Below are 19,356 nucleotides of genomic sequence, written 5' to 3'. Positions count from 1 at the left end.
TATATATGTAACTATACTATATATTAGATACATATAGATGTAAACTGTGTTAGTATTTGTGTGATGGAGAATAAACAGACTGGGATTTTTATTTTTGTCATGTTAGGATGGTCCTAGTCAACATGAGGTCCAAAAAGGAGAATGTTACATTCATGTTGGGGGCTCGGCAGGACAGTACCTCAAAAAGATAGTCCTCACAAACTGCTTTTACAAATAATGTTCAACAGAAGGCTCATTGAAAACAAATACTTTGATTTATTTCAAACTATTTCATATATGAGCCCCAAATCTAAAGTCACGAGGGCTGACTCGCAAGCATTTGATATGCACTCTGGCGCCTTCTCCCATAAGTAATTCCAAGGCTAATGGTGATGGGAGTTTATCTATTTAAAAATCTAATATGAGTTTCCCTAGCAACTGGGGCTAGAAGGCTAATAAATACGTACTCTCAGCTTGTGGCAAGTGATATATGAGAAGATCAGAGAGCCATAAGCGAGACTGATGGGAGGACTTATCTTAGATTGGGTAGTCAGGGAAGGCCTCTCTGAAGGACATGTAGTATCCAACATGAAGGATGAGAAAGTCCCTGCGAAGCAGAGAGCCCTGTGGGAATGGGTCCTGGGGGGGAAGAGCGCATGGGTAGTAAGGCCAGGGAAGCTGACACAGCGTCTGGTGGGGAGAGAGGGTAAGGAGAAGAGGCTGGGCAGGGGCAGAGCATGCACTGGTGGGGGTGCAGGGCCTTATTTCCCTGATTAAAGGTAACAGAAGGGAGATGACTGGGAATGGAGAGGCCAAGGAGTAAGGAGGGAGTGAGGAAGCCCAGATGAAAAGGAGTGAGGGCTGGAATGGGGTGTCGTCAAGGGGAACAGAAGGAAGCAGGCAGATTCAAGAAATGTATTCAAGAGCGACTGTGGGGGACAAAGAAGGGCAGGTTTCAAAAGAGACTTCTAGGACTTCCCTGGTGACACAGTGGTTAAGAATCCACCTGCCAATGCAGGGGACACTGGTTCGAGCCCTGGTCCAGGAAGATCCCACATGCTGCGGAGCAACGAAGCCCATGTGCCACAACTACTGAACCTGTGCTCTAGAGCCTGCAAGCCACAACTACTGAAGCCCACGCACCTAGAGCCCGTGTTCCACAACAAGAGAAGCCACCGCAATGAGAAGCCCGCGCACCACAACGAAGAGTAGACCCCACTCGCCGCAACCACAGAAAAGCCCACACGCAGCAACGAAGACCCAATGCAGCCAAAAATAAATAAATAAATTTTTAAAAAAGAAAAGAGACTTCCAAGTTCCTGATCTGAGTGGAGGGTGGGGCCATACACTGAGCTAGGGAAGCGGAAGGGTGGGGAGTTCACAGGTATCAGTAAGTCGAACTTTCAATATACATGAGGGTGAAAGTCTACAGATTTGTTGGTCATTCACCCATAAGAATCAGAGAGAGGACTTCAGCTCATTTCCAGATAAGTGTGAGCACTCCGTGAAGACCCTCTGGACCCACAGCCAGATGAGGTCTAATTACTTGAGAGTGGGTTCACGGTAAGTCCACTGGTCAGCTGTGAATGCTGCTCAGGCAGCACCAGACAATCACAGAGGACAGAAGTGAGTCCATTCTGGAGAACATATTCTGAAATGGAAAGAAGAGGGTGTTTTTGTTTTTTGTGTTTTGAGTTTCTTTCATTGAAATGTAGTTGATTTACAATGTTGTGTTAGTTTCAGGTGTACAGCAAAGTGATTCGGTTATATGTATATATATAGTCTTTTTCATATTCTTTTCCATTACGGTTTATTACAGGATATTGAATATAGTTCCCTGTGCTAACCACTAGGACTTTGTTGTTTATCTATTTTATATATAGTAGTTTGTATCTGCTAATCCCAAACACCTAGTTTATCTCTCCCCCAGAAGAGTTTTTCCTTTAATTAATTTTTATTGGAATATGGTTGCTTTACAATGTTGTGTTAGCCTCCACTGCACAACAAAGTGAATCAGCCATACACATACATACATCCCTCCCTTTTGGACGTCCCTCCCATTCAGGTCACTACAGTGCATCAGGTAGAGTTCCCTGTGCGATACAGTATGTTCCCATCAGTTGTCTATTTTATACATAGTATCAATAATGTATATGTGTCAATCCTAGTCTCCCAATTCCTCCCTCCCCCCACCCTTTCTCCCTTGGTATCCATACATTTGTTCTCTACGTCTATGTCTCTTTTTCTGCTTTGCAAATAAGATCATCTATACCATTTTTCTAGATTCCAAACATATGCGTTATTATATGATAATTGCTTTTCTCTTTCTGACTTACTTCACTCTGTATGACACTCTCTAGGTCCATCCACATCTCTACAAATAACTCAATTTCATTCCTTTTTATGGCTGAGTAATATACCGTTGTATACATGTGCCACATCTAGAAAAGAAGAGTTTTAACATCCACATGTCCTTGCACTGTAATTTGATTTTCTACTTATTATTAGAAAAAGTATCATCAGATCTGGAGTATATGAAAGATAAATTTTGGTTAAAAAAAAAATCTAACCCTCTCATATTACGTTTCTGATTCTAGGCCATCTTAAGTGGCTTCCTAAATGACTTCCCACCAGCTGTAAAGCAAACTGCATCCAAAATTGTGGAAGCCTCAGTTGAGATCTATAACAGGATGAGTGTGGATCTTCTGCCTACACCAGCCAAGTCTCATTATGTCTTTAACTTGAGGGATTTATCCAAATGTGTGCAAGGTAGTGTATGGAACCTTCATTCTCTGCCCTGCACCCTCCTTCCATTTCCATTCACCCCCAGATCTCTCAGTAGAAGTGTGTGTACATGGGTGTCTGAGACTTGCCTGGAAATCCCATTACAATGTCCCTGTTCAAGTCACCCTCCACCCCCACCCCAGACTGGCTACTTCACAGCTTTCCTCAAACCACCCTCCCATTTCTCACTCCCAGCTGGTGGCCTGTCTTCTTTTTCACTGAAAAAAAATAGAAGCAATCAAACCAGAAGGGCCTCCTCTTCCAGATCTCCCAGACATCCTGCATCTGCCTTCCCTCCCACTGCAGTGGTTCAGCTGTCCCTGCCCCTAACATGTGCCAATAGTCCCCCCCACCCCAGTATTGAATCGCATCCCCTCCTGCCGACTCAAGGATTTTGCTCTTATAATTCCCCCTTCTCTTTTGCATTGTCAATGCTTCCTGTTCTATCAGATCATTCGTTAACAGCATAAGACCCTGCTATATAACACCTCACAACTTAAAAAATAATTCTCTTTAGGCCCCATATCCCCCTTCTGCTACCCTCCCCATTTTCACCGCTAATGTGTCCCCAGTTTTGCTTTCAAAAAATGAGCTCACCATTATTATATGTGTATATCCACTGGGGAACCATCCATTTCTGGTAGTGTGGGGATAAAGTTGGACTTAAGGATTTCCTCCTTAATTAAACTACTAGATATTCCACAATTGTAGAATTTTTCTTCTTTTCTCCTTTTCTTAAAAAGCAGGTATCCTTCAATGTGATCCAGGAACAATAAGAGAAGAGATACAGATATTTAGACTTTTTTGCCATGAATGTCAAAGAGTCTTCCATGACCGTTTGATTAATAATGAAGATAAGCACTATTTCCATGCTATTTTGACAGAAATGGCCAGTAAATATCAATCTTTATATCAATCTTTATTTAGCTAGGTTTTTTTGTTTTTTAGTAGAAAAACAATTTGGTTTCTAATCTTAGCCATTAGACTACCAGGGAGACACAATTTGGTTTCTAAAATGAGCAAAATGAATTGTAAGCATTCATGAGTAAAAGGTTTTTTCTTCATATATTTATATATGACCCAAATATATAACAATATATGAAATATTATGAAAATCATTTCATTGAAATTCAGGAAGGGTTAATATTCTTAATTCAGTATAGCATTTTAAGTAGAGGAGGGAAAGTAGGAAAAAAAATAGCATTTTGTTGGATAAGAAACCAGGATATTTCTAAAGTATTTCTTATTTATTAATATGTATTCAATATCTGTTATTTAATAAAATATTTACTAATAGTAAATATTCTTAATCTTAAATCTGGGGGATTATCAACCAGACTAAAGTGGTATGGCATTAACATGGCTTTCCCTCAGTTTCATGTGTACCAATTAGGCTTCTAAATAAAGTAACAGGGGTTATTATTCTGTGTATCTTATTATTAATATCCTGCATTCAAGCTTATTGTTATACTAAGAATTGATTTTGTTTTTTGAATAGACAAACATTTTGGAATTGCAATAGGCCTGGAATATTTTTTGACTAAGCCCATCATATTTGGAGATTTCGTTAAGGTAAGTATGTTGTATTGACGACTACATTTGAAGGCTATAAAACATTTACTATTTTCTACTTCAAGTTCATATTCTATAAGAGCTTTGCACATGTGAAGATTAGAGATCTAGACCAGGGGTCAGCAAGCTATGGTCCATAGTCCAAATCCACCCACCGCCCATTTTTGTAAATGAAGTTCTGTAGGGACTCAGCCACGGCCCATTTGACTGTACTATGTATATGACTGCTTTCTAATGACTAGGCAGAGTGGAGTAGTAGCAACACAGGCTATACGACCTGCAAAGCCTAAAATATTTACTATATGTCCCTTGAGAGAAAAAGATTGCTGACTTCTGATCTAGTTACATTCATTTTAATAATAGTTTGAATCCGAAACCCATCAGGTATTCGATTTGGAAGGAAGCAAAGAGATTTAGTCTCTTAACTCAGGACTCCAATTCCTTTCCTAGAATCCTGTGTAATTCTTCAGCCTCTGCTCAGAGGTTTCCAGTTATGGGAAGCTGATTAGTTAGCAGTTCTGCCTTCTTCATTTCAGGGTAGCTCTAATTAGTACCAAAATTTTCCTTGTACTAAGTTCCTTAAGTCTGTCCCCCCAACAACATCTACACATAGGCCCTAATTTTACCCTCTAGACCTACCTAGAATAGACTTATTCTAGATGAGTAACATTATTCTATGTTAGAAGACTTCCGTCTAACCACCCTACCTATGTTGACAGATAGCTGTCTTGTTTTACCAAGTTGACTCTTGTTTGGGTACAACATTCCTACTGTCCCTGAGAGGGCAAGGGCCATGTTTGTTTTGTTCACCCTAAATCCCTAGTTTCCTGCACAGAGCTAAGTATATAGCAGGCTCTCAATCAATGCTGTTTAAACAAGTGAATGGACTCATCTTTATATCATACACATATGCAATACCTCACCACCCTGATAACCCCTGACAACTAAAAAAAATACTAAACAATTTATTTGTATGAAATATATCTATTTTTTTAATTAATTTTTATTGGAGTATAGTTGCTTTACAATGTTGTGTTAGTTTTTACTGTAAAGCAAAATGAATCAGCTATATATATACATATATTCCCTCTTTTTTGGATTTCCTTCCCATTTAGGTCACCACAGTGCATTAAGTAAAGTTCCCTGTGCTATACAGTACGTTCTCATTAGTTGTCTATTTTATACATAGTATCAATAGTGTATATGTGTCAATCCCAATCTCCCAATTCCCCCCACCTGCCCCCCTTTTCCCTCTTAGTATCCATACATTTGTTCTCTATGTCTGTGTCTCTATTTCTGCTTTGCAAATAAGATCTTCTATACCATTTTTCTAGATCCCACATATATGCATTAATATATGATATTTGTTTCTCTTTCTGACTTACTTCACTCTGTATGACAGTCTCTAGGTCCATCCACATCTCTACAAATGACCCAATTTTGTTCCTTTTAATAGCTGAGTAATACTCCATTGCATATATGTACCACATCTTTTTTATCCATTCATCTGTAAATGGACATCTAGGTTGCTTCCATGTCCTGGCTATTGTAAATAGTGCTGCAATGAAAATTGTGGTACATGACTCTTGTTTAATTATGGTTTTCTCAGGGTATATGCCCAGTAGTGGGATTACTGGATCATATGGTAATTCTATTTTTAGTTTTTTAAGGAACCTCCATACTGTTCTCCATAGTGGTTGTATCAATTTACATTCCCAGCAACAGTGCAAGAGGGTTCCCTTTTCTCCACACCCTCTCTGGCATTTATTGTTTGTAGATTTTCTGATGATGCCCATTCTAACTGGTGTGAGGTGATACCTCATTATAGTTTTGTTTTGCCTTTCTCTAATAATGAGTGAGGTTGAGCAGCTTTTCATGTGTTTTCATGTGTTTGTTGGCCATCTGTATGTCTTCTTTGAAGAAATGTCTATTTAGGTCTTCTGCCCATTTTTGGATTGGGTTGTTTGTTTTTTTGTTATTGTGCTGCATGAGCTGCTTGTATATTTGGGAGGTTAATCCTTTGTCAGTTGCTTTGTTTGCAAATATTTTCTCCCATTCTGAGGGTTGTCTTTTGGTCTTGTTTATGGTTTCCCTTGCTGTGCAAAACCTTTTAAGTCTAATTAGGTCCAATTTATTTATTTTTGTTTTTATTTCAATATTCTAGGAGGTGGGTCAAAAAAAGATCTTGCTGCGAAATATGTCTATTTAAATGTATTCTTAAAATCAAAATCCGAAGTTTATTTTCAGGTGGTGATTATATTTCCTGTGTGTTTCTAACGATATTATTATCAAATGGGGAAATGAAGCAAAGCAAAAAGAGTAGTTGGACTCTTCTTCCATTGCCTATATGTATTTTAGTCAACGGTTCCAAAAGAAAATGTCCCTAGGGCAGTTGCTACGGCAAAGACAAGAAATTATCAATAGGTCCAAACGGACACTCAGTTGCCTATTTTACACCAAATATCATGCTCAATGATTTATTTAATTAAATGACTGCTGTGTAAAAACTATGTATAGTTCTGGCATGACTTTTTATAACACAATCTGCCATACATAATTTTCAACAATTTTGCTTTTCTGATGTCAACAGCTTAAGAGCAAAAGTATGAAACCAGAGTAAGTTAAAGTGAGAAAAAATTTCAAATCATTTCTGAGCTTCTGTGTGAGTTTTATTGCGAAGATCATTGAAATTCCAATGTACCACTTGAAGAGGTTGAATTAAATGAATTTTTCAGTTAGCCATGAACGTCTGAGTTTCTTTAAACTGATTTCCTTGGTTTTAAAGCCCTGCTAGCATATATAAGCAAATGATTAAATAAAAATATAGATAAAATAATGTTCCCTCCTAAGGTTATGTATATTATATACATTTATATATCAGAATTGATCCAACTTGGTTCTTCTCCAATAAATCATCTAGTTTGGAGCAGATAAGACTGACCGGATTTATGATGACATGCCTGATATGGAGAAAATCGCAAATGTTCTACAGGACTATCTTGATGATTATAACCTTACAAATCCCAAAGAAGTAAAGCTGGTGTTCTTCCAGGATGCTATAGAGCATGTTTCAAGGTATAGTGCCATAACGTGCCTAATAATGCATTGATCTAATTTCATTTATATTAAAAGGTAAGGATTAAGTTGTAAAACACTCTTTAAATAGATTGCTAGATGGACAAAGGTCTATTAGCAAATCTTGCTGTAACTTAAAAGGTATTTTTGATATATTTAAAATATATATGACATGAACATTTTATGGAATCTCAGAGGTCATTATCTTTGCTAAATATTAATAGATTGTTTTGGTTTTTTAAAATGTCCTATCTCATTCCAAAAAAAAGATCTAAAGTTGTTTACAGATATGTACAGTATAACCAGGCTGATTAACATGCATGACTAAAGAAATAGGGGGTTTTGCTTTGTTGATAGCAAAACAAGTTGAATGCAAGGATCATACATTCTAACTGCTTTTGAGTCTGACTCATACCCACTGCAAGTATCCTTTAAAGGTCATCCCCAACACCTAGGTATCCAGCCTGAATATCTGTAGTCCTTGGGGCATATACAACTTTTTAAAGTGGCTCATGTCCTGTTGAACAATTCTTAAATTGTAAATATGTGTTAAAAGTGTTGAAATGATAAGGTACTACTGTATAGCACAAGGAGCTATATTCAATATCCTGTGACAAACCATAATGGAAAAGAATATATATATATATATATATATATGTATGTATGTATAACTGAGTCACTTTACTGTACAGAAGAAATTAGCACAGCATTGTAAATCAACTATACTTCAATAAAAAAAATTTTTAAGTGTTGAAATGACCCTTCAAGAGTAAGTCAAAATCTACTCCCTGTGACTTCTGATATTCATTCCATCCTTTGGAGTGGTAATAATAATAATAATGGCACTGAGTGTGAATATAAACCATGATATGGAGTATCTCATTTAACTCTGATAACACCTCTGTATGGCTCAATATCATGATCTTTCTAAATATAAGGCTCAGAGAATGTTCCAGTGGTCTGTTGCTACATAATAATCCACTGTAATACTTAGTAGCTTTATTTTTTCATTATTTCTCATGGCTCCCAGCCATTCTCTCCTGGGGTCTCTCATGCAGTTGCAGTCAGACAGCACCTAGAACACCTGGCCCATCTCTGCCTCCCTGTGGACTCCACTGTCTCTCCAGCAAGGCAGCATCAGAGTGCAGGAGCTTCTTACACAGTGATTCAGGGCTCCAAAGGCTCGTGCCCCAAGAGAGAGCCAGGCAGAAGGCAAATGGCCTTTCACAACCTAGCCTTGGAAGTCACTCAGCATCACTTCTACCATACTCCGTCATTAGAAGCATCATACAGGGCTACCCAGGTTCACAAGACAGGATCAGAGACTCTATCACTTCATAGGGTCAAAGAGCAAGTAGGACCAGAAACATTATTGCAGGCATTTTTGGACAATACCGTGTGCCACAGAGAGATTAAGTGAATTGTTCGAAGCCCTCTAGCTGGTGAGTGGCAGGCTGGGGATCATATCCAATGCTTTGATTCTAACTTCACTGTAGATGCCTCCGACGAAAATGGATCCACTCTTTTTCCTAACAGCCCTCCAAATATTTGAAAATCATGACCAAGTTCTTCTTAGCTTTACCTTCTCCAGGTATAATTATCCCAGATGTTTCACTATTGCCTATTAGCAGTTATTTCCAGTTTTCAACATACTGAGCCCTTTATAACTTTTCAATGTTTCACTTAAAATGTGATACCCAGATTTTATATAGTATTCTGTGGAATAAGCAGTGCAAAATGTGTGTGAGGACAGGATTTCCCATGGTCTACTACCATGGCAAGATTTTAATTGCTTTGTTTGTTTCTCTTGTCAACTATATTTTAGTGTTGGACCTTGTTAAGACTGACAGATCTCCAGGATTTTTTTTCCATAACCATAAGCAAACCAAGTCTTTTGCCCTTCCTATACTTCTGCTATTTAATCAACTCTAATTCAAGGATTTATGTTCGTCACAGCTCAAGTGTTGTAACACAAAATAGTTTGTCATTGGGTTGTCAGGATACCACTTGCTTCCCATCTGTCCCCCTGCCAATATACCCACACACTAACTCCTAACAACTTTTATTCCCATAGCTGAAGCAAGCCCTAAGCCTGAAAGAAAAAAGAAAAGAAAAGAATGGCAGAACTCTGGTCTGAGAAACTTCCTGAAGAATAGACCAGATGATAGGCAAAGTCGGCTTAATTATATTTATAATCTCTCTTACTTTTGTGAAAGGGAATCACCAGGCTACTCAAGGTTTGCTTAAAATATTACAGAAGGAAATTAAAAACCATTTGTAAAATGGAAGAGATTTAGTTTTCCTGCAAAAAGGACCACCATGTAAATAACTATGTAGACGTGTTCTCTTTTTTTCTAGAGAGGAATTTCTACTTGTCGTAAGTAAGAGCTCTCAAATACCTACTGCTGATTAGCAGTTGGAAAGGACTTCCATTATGAACAAGAGTTTTGGGAAAATCACTAAATATTCAGCAATATAGCTGATACTACATTTCCATTTGTTAACATTCTAGGTTCTTGTTTTGTTTTGTTGCATAGGATAACTGAATAAAAGCCTTCCCAACTCAGAAAAAATTAAAATTTACTTCAGAGCCTGTGCTTTCGAAGAGCAGTTTGCACCAAGCTGTTTACCTATTACATGCCCCCAAAGTTGTCACCATACTGCAAGAATGGTCAAATGGATCTCTCTGTTAAAATAAAGTTACTAATTAGGAGAGCCATCTCTTGCCTACTACAGCAGAGAAAATGTAACTTTGGAGGATTCTCAATGGAGGGAGTTTTTTATCCATTGATATGTAAGTTGACAGAAAAAATAACACTGGGAAGCAGAAAGGACAAGTCATTTGTTTCAAATAATCTCAGATGGAAAAAACAAATTACTATAATGTAAATGAAACTAAGGGAAGAGTAACATATAAAGTGCAAGATATTTATGATATTCAGTATTTTCATCCACTATAGAGCCCTTGTGCATTATGGGAAGAAATAACAAAACATTATTACATATCCATTCAGCCCTCAATTTTATACTCTCAGAGGTAGCTGAGGAGGTATAAGCAAATGATCTGAAGTGTCGTCTGTTAGATGTGCATTGTGATAGAGATATAGCAGTGGCAATAGTACCTGTGGGTCTTAGTTGTTTTAGGGGAGGAGTTAGCAAAGGATCTGTCAAACGAATAAAAAGAAAAAAATGCCCAATGTAAGGGTTATTAGTTAAGTTTTATTTGGGGGAAAATGAGGACTATAGCCCAGAAAACAACCTCTCAGATAGCTACGAGGAACTGCTCCAGAGAGGTAGGGGGGAGGTGATTTTGGTGAAGGGGGTACGTGCAGTCAAGCACACATTTTGGCAGAAGGTTGCTGCTAGTCACAAGGAACAGATGTCTCCATTAACGATTTTAGTGCTTTTCTAGATATGAGAAGATGCAAAAAATTGAGCTTATAAATCTCCTGAAAATAGATATCTGAAGATCTGTTCTGCCAGTTTTTCCCAGAGCACAGAGTTCCTCATTCCTGATCTCCACCCTGAACTCCTTTCAGGGTGTGCTGAAGGTCAGAGACTGCAGTGGTTAGTGACTTCATTCTTGTAGAAACAGGTGGCAAGAGAGTTTTTAGTTGGCAGGTCCTAGGGAAAGGAGCTACAACCTTCTTTCGTAAACGGCCAGATGGTAAATATTTTAGGCTCTGCCACAGACCCTGTCACAACTACTCAACTCTGCCATTGTAACACAAAAGCAACCACCGCCACTCAGTGAATAAATGAGCACAGCTGTGCTCAAATAAAACTTCATTTATGGACACTCATGTTGGAATGTCATGTGATAATGTCACATATCATAAAATATTACTCTTGATTTTTTTGTCAACCATTTAAAAATCTAAACACCACTCTTAGCTCATAGGCCATAAAAAAATTTTTTTAATTTTTTTGAAAAACCTATCTTTGGGTTAAGTTTTGGCCCATAGGCCATCTTTTGCTCACTCCTGTTCTAGACAAAGCAGTGTTATCAAGGCTTTCTGGGCAGTGAAACAGCACACTCACCGTAAGGGCAGGAGAGAGGGTGAAGCTGTAGAAGACCAATCTGAAAGTTTAATACTATTTCAGAAGATACTGAATAATGACCTAGGAGTCTGTGCTTTGTCCCAGAGGAGCATTTTCCAATCAGTCCTTGTAGGCTCCCCATTCTAAGCTCACACTACGCAGCTCCTGTGCCCTGCCACCAAAGCTGATGGCGCATAAGAACTATTTAACCACTGTCATCTAATTCAGTTTTTAAGGTCTTTAGAAGTTGATTACTTCAATATAGGTGATTTGGTGATAGTGTACTGAATTTCAGAGATAGTTAGAATGAGAAATCACATGTTTATTTCCTTTTTTCATAAATGTAATTTTACTTATAAAAATGCCTATTACCAAGATCTTTTTAATGATAGAACTACTGCATAAGGAAGACATCTTTATATTTCCTACAAGGAAGAAATAGATCTACTTTGTTTTCTTTAAGAAAAAATAGTGATTACTTTTTCTGATTATATACTGAATACACTTATTGCGGAAAATTTACAAAAACATTGTTCATAATTCCACCTCCTCACCTAGAGACAGTCACTTAAAATTGAATTGTGCTTTCAAATATATTTATAAGCATATATAATTTTTTTACAAAATTCAATTATGGCACATAGAGTTAGACATTATGCCTTTAACACATTTCATTTACCTCCACAAGCCTATATAATTAAATATTATTTTAAAGCATGGCTTTAACAACCACATTTATGCCATCCTAACTTATTTTCTAACTTATTTTAATGCAACCTCTTTTTTGTTTCATGGATTTTCTCTCTCTCTCATGATCTGAAAGGATTCTATTTGCAGCTAGCATTAAGGTTTGTTTTTTAATATTGTCAATATGATAACAAAACCATGAAAAGAACTAAATATCTATCAGTAGGGAACCGATTAAATAAACTATGATATATCTATTGCTGTATTCACTAGCATGAGAATGTCCATAAAGCATTATTTAGCAAAACAGTCACAAAACAAAATGTGGTGGAGAGATTAATTCCATTTTTGTAAACACACACATACAAGTCAACAGACATAAATTTATTTATGAAGCACCTACCGTGTGCTACACACTGCTCCCATAGAGAGCAGGACAGCATCCAGGCCCTCATGATAGAGCTTACAAGTGGTAAAATGTTAGCAGTGTTTTTTTCCCATCAGTTACAATGATCATGTTTTTCTTTCTTAATTAAAAAAGTAATAAAACCATTATCCTTTTCAAATATTTGAACTTTGTTTTTTCCAATTATCAGCATCATGAATTAAAAAGAGTAGATGACAGATACCTTCCTATTAAAAACAAAAAAGAGAGAGATTGAGAAGAGAAATTAAACCTGCTTTTACATTTCTCCCATGATTTCTTAGTTTCTGATGACCCAATCTGAGATTTTAGGTGATAATTTTTTAAAAAGAATTTTTTTACATTTGCATCTTCTTTTTAAGGTGAGTTTATTGACATTACCATTACCTTTTTTTATATATAAATTTATTTATTTTTGGCTGCATTGGGTCTTCGTTGCTTCAGGCAGGCTTTCTCTAGTTGTGGTGAGTGGAGCCACTCTTTGTTGCGGTGTGCAGGCGTCTCACTGCGGTGGCCTCTCCCACTGCCGAGCACGGGCTCCAGGCACGCGGGCTTCAGTAGGTGTGGCACACGGGCTCAGTAGTTGTGGCTCGCGGGCTCCAGAGTGCAGGGTCAGTAGCTGTGGCGCACAGGCTTCATTGCTCTGCAGCATGTGGGATCTTCCCAGACCAGGTCTCAAACCCGTGTCCCCTGCATTGGCAGGCAGATTCTTAACCACTGCGCCACCAGGGAAGCCCTACCATTACCTTTTTATCTTAACAACAGTATATGAACTTGACTCTCATACAAACTGCTCACTTTTATACTGACATCCCTTCCCCCTTTTTCTTGAGTTTCTGAATTTTATTCATACTTCTCTATATACCTTCAAGGACTCTTTTAGGAAGGATTTGCAGGTGGTTTACTCTCTGAGAAATAACTTGATAGCTTTCCCTCTTAACCATTGTGGAATGTCATCTTGTAAAAGAGATGCCTGAGGCCAGCCTAAAATTATTTGTCCCTTTGGGAGTAATCTATTATATCTATTTTTCAGATGCTCACAAATTTTCAATTATGTCTAAAATATAGATTTCTCTTTCATACTTTGATTCACATATGCATGCAGGCATACATTCACCTACACACACACACACATAGTTTATTTTATATTTATAGATCTCCTAGAAAACGTTTAGTGTTTTGCTTATCTTCTTTGACTTTCTTTCCTGACACTGAGTGACTTCCTCAGATCTAGGGGCTCAGCTCTAGGGGTTTCTTCTATTATTTCAGCTCTCTCCCCTCTTATTTCTCCTACAATTCCTATTGTGTGGCCTCTGGGATTCAATTTGTTTCTCCTGTTTACCTTCTATTTTCTCTCTTGTCATTTTTAATATCATTATCTTTTTTTTTCTAAGGTTTGGCTAACTTCCTTGTGTTTGCCATCTACTTCACCTATTCAATTTTCCACAGTATCCTATTCGTGAGGCCCATCTTCCACTGAGGTCTGCAATTTGGTAGTCAGACTTTCCATCAACAATCAATTTTTCCTACACTTGGATTTTTTTCCCCTTTCTGAGTGCTCACTCTAGTATCATGATTGCAATTTTTTATAAATTCTTATTGTTAACATGAATCAGAAATTTTCTAAAATTTTGTTGATATAGTAAATCCATTTCAGATTATTCCTGTTGATGTTTTCTGAGCTGCAGTCTCCTCTCCTACATTCAGCGATTTTTCTCTTGCTCATCCTTAGAAATAGAGACCTGCTTGCCCATATAATGGTTAATATAAGTAGTGGCCTAGAGCAACCAGGCTCCTTAACAAAATCCTTCACGCTTTGAAGAAGGGAGAGGAGACTTTACCTTACTGTATTTGCGTGACCAAGGCCAACAGCCTATAGAAAATGGGGGAGAGATGGATATAAGGAAACCAGTGGTGCTTTTCTCCCAACCACGAACCTCAGACATACCCTGCTCTTCCCTGTGGCCTTTGGCTGGGGGATGACCCTCCAGAGGCCACCAGCCTTCCACACTGGGGCAGGCCCTCTGAGCAGAAGCCTTGTCTGTACACTTGAAATAAACCTTTGTCTGCTTTGTCTCCTGCAGGATCGCCCGCATGATTCGTCAGGAAAGAGGCAACGCCCTGCTGGTTGGAGTGGGAGGCACAGGAAAGCAGTCTCTTACAAGACTTGCAGCTCACATATGTGGTTACAAATGTTTGCAGATTGAATTGAGCCGGGGGTATAATTATGACTGTTTTCATGAAGACCTGAGGAAGCTGTACAAACTGGCTGGTGTAGAAGACAAGAATATGGTTTTCCTCTTCACGGACACCCAGGTACGTATCTAAATAGCCAAAGAGCAAGAACAGGAAAAGGACAAGTGTTACAATCACGTGTGTGAGCTTCAAATAGTTTTTAGGATGTAGTTCAGGGAATCATTCCCTCTAATAACAGAGTTCTTGGGCCTTATGAAAGACTTTTACGATACACTTTTACTTCTTTTACCAACTATTGCTTCCCCCTTTAAATTCTAAGTAAGTAAATGTGATCAGAGGTTAAGAGGGCGAGAAAGGACTTAACTTTTCTTGGAGGGAAAGGGCATAGAAAACAGAGGTAATAAACTATTCCTGTAGAAATAAATATAAGAAAGTAATTCCCTAAGTGAAATCAATTAGGGAAACATGCTTTACTCAAGAAAAGGAAAAAATAATGGATGTGTTTTGGTTAGATTAAATTTAAAATTAAAATAAGATTATGTCTACAACAAATTTAACTGATCCTGAATTTATTCCATAATAGAGGATTGTCTACAGTGATTACACTTTTAATGTTAGGGAAAATAAACATTTATAGAAATCAGCCAAGGAATTAAAAAGTGATAAATCTGGTGCATAAATACTTTAAAATTCATTTTAATTTTGAAAACACTATAAAATGACTAAGTACGAATAAGGTGGGAAAATTGTTTTTAACATCTGTGACAAGCAGTGACCTTATATCTGAGTATGTAAATATTTTTTACATATGAGAAAAGACCCGCAGCTGAGTGTGTGGCCACTGTGTCCTGAGCCGAAGTCACATAACCTCCCCACACCACATGCCCCCGTATTCGGTGCCCTGCCCCACTAGACCTGGCGTCTAGTGCCCCAGCGTGCCCCCACCCACTACTGAAAGTCTCCCTTACCGAAGTCAGCCCAAAAAGTCTGGAAGAGGTGACTGCTTCTTCAAATGGGCAGACATCTATGTAAGTTTACAGGGATCGTGAAGAATCAGGGAACTGTGACTCCACAGTAAACCTCCAATAACCGGCCCCAAGGAATGGAGATCCACAAATTGCCCCACAAAGAATTCGGAATAATTGTTCTAAAGATGCTCAGAGAGCTACAAGAGAACACATACACAATTTCGTGACACCAGGAAAATAGTGCAAGAACAAAGTGACAGCAAGTGACATCACCAAGATGGTGACATAGGTCAGTCCCGACTCTGCTCCCCCTCACAGGAACACCTAACAATTATTCACGGATGAGACACGGAGAAAATCCTAGAACCTGGAGGGTGAGGCTGAAGCACACCCCTGCACCACAGAGACCAAGAAAGTCCACGTTAGAAGGGTAAGAGGAGCAGCGACACACTGACCACGTTGCCCTCCTCCCAGGCCAGCACAGCACCACATCAAGAGGTCTCCTCTGAGCCTGGGGTCTCTCTAGTGGGAAGAAAGAGCCCAGGGTGGACATCCAGCTCCCGCAGTGTTCTGAGTAGCATCTTGGGAGTTTCACTCCAGTCTCACATCACAGGGATGGTGGAGGAATCTGCAGCGCTTGACCTCTGGGAATCTGATTGTGATGGAGAAGGCATAAGGATGTAACAACCAGCACTCAGATCATGACAAAACAAGTTCTTACCCACAGCGCCCAAGAGTGGTCCAAGCCAGCAGCTTTGCTCATCCGCAGAGCCAGTCTGATCAGGGAACTCACTGGGTGCAGGCCTACCTGATTCGAGGTCCTCAAATGAAGAGCCTTGCCAGCCCTGGAGCCTGGTCCGGTCCCCCCACCCACCCAGTCATACCCTGCTCACTGCTGAGTGTAGCTCCTGGCCCCGCCCAGCCAGAAAGCCTGGCCAGAACACCTGGAAAGCTGTGTAGCCCAGCAACGCTCAAGAGGAGAGTATGGCAGACAGAGCAGATGGCCCACAGGGCAAAGCCAGTGGAGTGGCACTGCCCAGCCATGGAACTTGGGGTGCAGATCAGCTTGAGTCCAGACCACAAACAAAGAGCCTTTCCAGCCTTGAAGCCAGTTTCCTGCTCCTCCCAGGCAAGGCAGCTAATTCATAGTCCCATCTACTGCTTAGTTCCCAGCCCCTCCAAGCAGAAATCTTGACCAGAAACACCTAGGAAGACGTTTGGAACCAGCTCTCCTTCTCCACCTCAGCAAGGGAGCTAATTCATAACAGTGCCCAATGATGAGTGTACCTCCCTGCCACGCCCCACCCCACCAGACCACAAAAAGCCTTTTTGGGCTTGGAACCCATTCTCCCACTCTGCCAGGGCAGGGAAGCTAATTCATAGCCCCACCTACCGCTAAGTATAGTACCCAGCCCCAACAGTCTAGGAAACCTGCTAAGAGAACCCAGGCAACCACAGAGCTCATCCTATAGCCTTGTTCATTTAAAACCAAGTCAGAAGTCCTGTCCAACTGTTCTCAGCCAGTTGCATCACCCATGACCTCAGAGCTCAGGCATTATCCCTACCCTAAAATAGACATTGATAGCAAGTCCCACCTGCTCAAAGATATTACCAGTTGATATGTCCAGAAACCCAAACTGAGCTGACTGGTGAAGAACAATCTCTGCCAAAGTGAACCAGTAAAGTCTGGAAGAGAAGATCACTTACTCAAATGTGCAGATGACAATGTAAGGAATCAAGGATCATAAACAATCGGGTAAACATGTTACCACCAAAGGAAACTAATAAAGCCCCAATAACTGACCCTAAAGAAGGGAAGATCTGTGAATTGTCAGACAAAGATTCAAATTAATCCTCTTAAAAAATTTAGTGAACTACAAAAACACACAGATGGACAACTAAATGAAATTAGGAAAACAATGCATAAACAAATGAGAAGTTCAACAGAGAAATAGAAACAATTTTTTTAAAAAACCAAACAGAAATCTTAGAGCTGAAAAATACAATGACTGAACTGAGGAATTCAATAGAGAGCTTCAAAAGGATTCAACCATGTGGAAGAAAGAATCAGTGACCTAGAAGACAGGACATTTAAAATTATCCAGTCAGAAGCATAAAAAGAAAGAAAAAGAGTGAAGAAAACCTATGGGACTGATGGGACACAATCAAAACAAACAATATCCACATTGTGGGAATTTCAGAAGAAGAGAAAGAGAAATGGACAGAAAGTATATATTGTATACGGTATGAGAATGTAGTCCAATTCCTTATGGATGTAGCTGTCTAGTTTTCCCAGCACCATTTATTGAAGAGACTGTCTTTTCCCCATTGTATATTCTTACCTCCTTTGTGTAGATTAATTGCCCATAGAAGTGTGTGTTTTATTTCTGGGCTCTCTATTCTGTTCCATTGATCTATGAGTCTGTTTTTGTTCCAATACCATACTATTTGAATACTGTAGCTTTCTAGTATAGTTTGACCTCAGGGAGCATGATACCTCCAGCTTTGTTCCTCTTTCTCAAGATGAGTTTGGCTATTCAGGATCTTTTGTATTTTCATAGAAATTTTAAAAACAAGCTCTGTTTGGTTCTTCTTTATATCTTCTCTTTGTTAGACTTCTTACTGTGTTCATCCAGTCTTCCCTCTAGTTCACGAGGATCTTTATGGTCATTACCTTGAACTCTTTATCAGGTAGATTACTTATCTCCACTTTGCTTAGTTCTTCTTCTGAGGTTTTATCTTGTTCCTTCATTTGGAACATATTCCTCTGTTGCCTCATTTTGCCTAATTCTCTGTTTATATTTCTATGCGTTAAGTAGGTCACTCTCATTGATAGTTGCTCTGTAAATAGTTGTAATTTTGGTGTGCCGTGGGAGGAGGTAAGCTCAGGGTCATCCTACTTTAACATCATGGCCACTCCCCCAGGGTCATCTTCTCTTAAAGATAAAAGTAACTCAGTGTGAATTTTAGATCATATATTTGCTTTGTAATATACAGGCAGTAAATGTAAAATGGTTGAATAAGGTATAATGACCACTCTGCTTTCTTCTACAGATTGTAGTAGAAGAGTTTCTAGAAGATATAAATAACATCCTGAACTCAGGTGAAGTGCCGAATTTATTTGAAAAGGATGAACTGGAGCAGGTTTTAGCAGCCACCAGACCAAGAGTGAAAGAAGCAGGAATTTCTGAGGGGAATAGAGATGAGGTAGGACATGTCAGAATGGTAAGAAGGTTTTGGAAAACAAAAAGTTGTCTTAGCCTTTTTCCAGTGGTCCACAAATCCCCTTAAGCAGTCCATGGATAGAATTTTTTCAATATAATTTGTTTCCTTTGTAATCCTATGTATTTTATTTCCTACATTTAAAGCATTGGTTCATCAGGTTTCCAGAAACTGTTATGGAAAGCAGAAAACAGAAACCCTACTACCCCATGGAGATCATAGATCTGTCCAAACTGGAAAGCTTCTCTTATCCTTCTTAAACACAAATTTATTTCACACACACCCAGTGCCCTGCTTAAAGAGTTCAGTACTTTTGACTGCCTTTCCTATTGGCAAGATTATGAAATGCATTCTCCCTCTCTGTCAACCTCTCTCTCTCTCTCTCTCTAACACACACACACACACACA

General features: G+C 39.0%; 1 protein-coding gene across 1 annotated transcript in view; it reads left to right on the top strand.

Moving 5' to 3' along the window:
• Positions 1–19,356, top strand: part of DNAH6 (dynein axonemal heavy chain 6) — a 288,178-nt gene that overhangs the window by 164,488 nt on the left and 104,334 nt on the right. The window contains exons 40-45 of the mRNA XM_060170018.1: positions 2,577–2,748; positions 3,510–3,656; positions 4,262–4,335; positions 7,256–7,410; positions 14,647–14,878; positions 18,781–18,933. Coding sequence (XP_060026001.1) covers positions 2,577–2,748; positions 3,510–3,656; positions 4,262–4,335; positions 7,256–7,410; positions 14,647–14,878; positions 18,781–18,933 — 933 coding nt within the window. The remainder of the gene's footprint in view (positions 1–2,576; positions 2,749–3,509; positions 3,657–4,261; positions 4,336–7,255; positions 7,411–14,646; positions 14,879–18,780; positions 18,934–19,356) is intronic.

This window comes from Lagenorhynchus albirostris, chromosome 13 (genome assembly GCF_949774975.1).
Source record: "Lagenorhynchus albirostris chromosome 13, mLagAlb1.1, whole genome shotgun sequence".
Lineage (NCBI taxonomy): Eukaryota > Metazoa > Chordata > Mammalia > Artiodactyla > Delphinidae > Lagenorhynchus > Lagenorhynchus albirostris.
The sequence above is the reverse complement of the archived record's forward strand: the minus strand, read 5'-3'. Positions and strand labels throughout refer to the sequence as shown.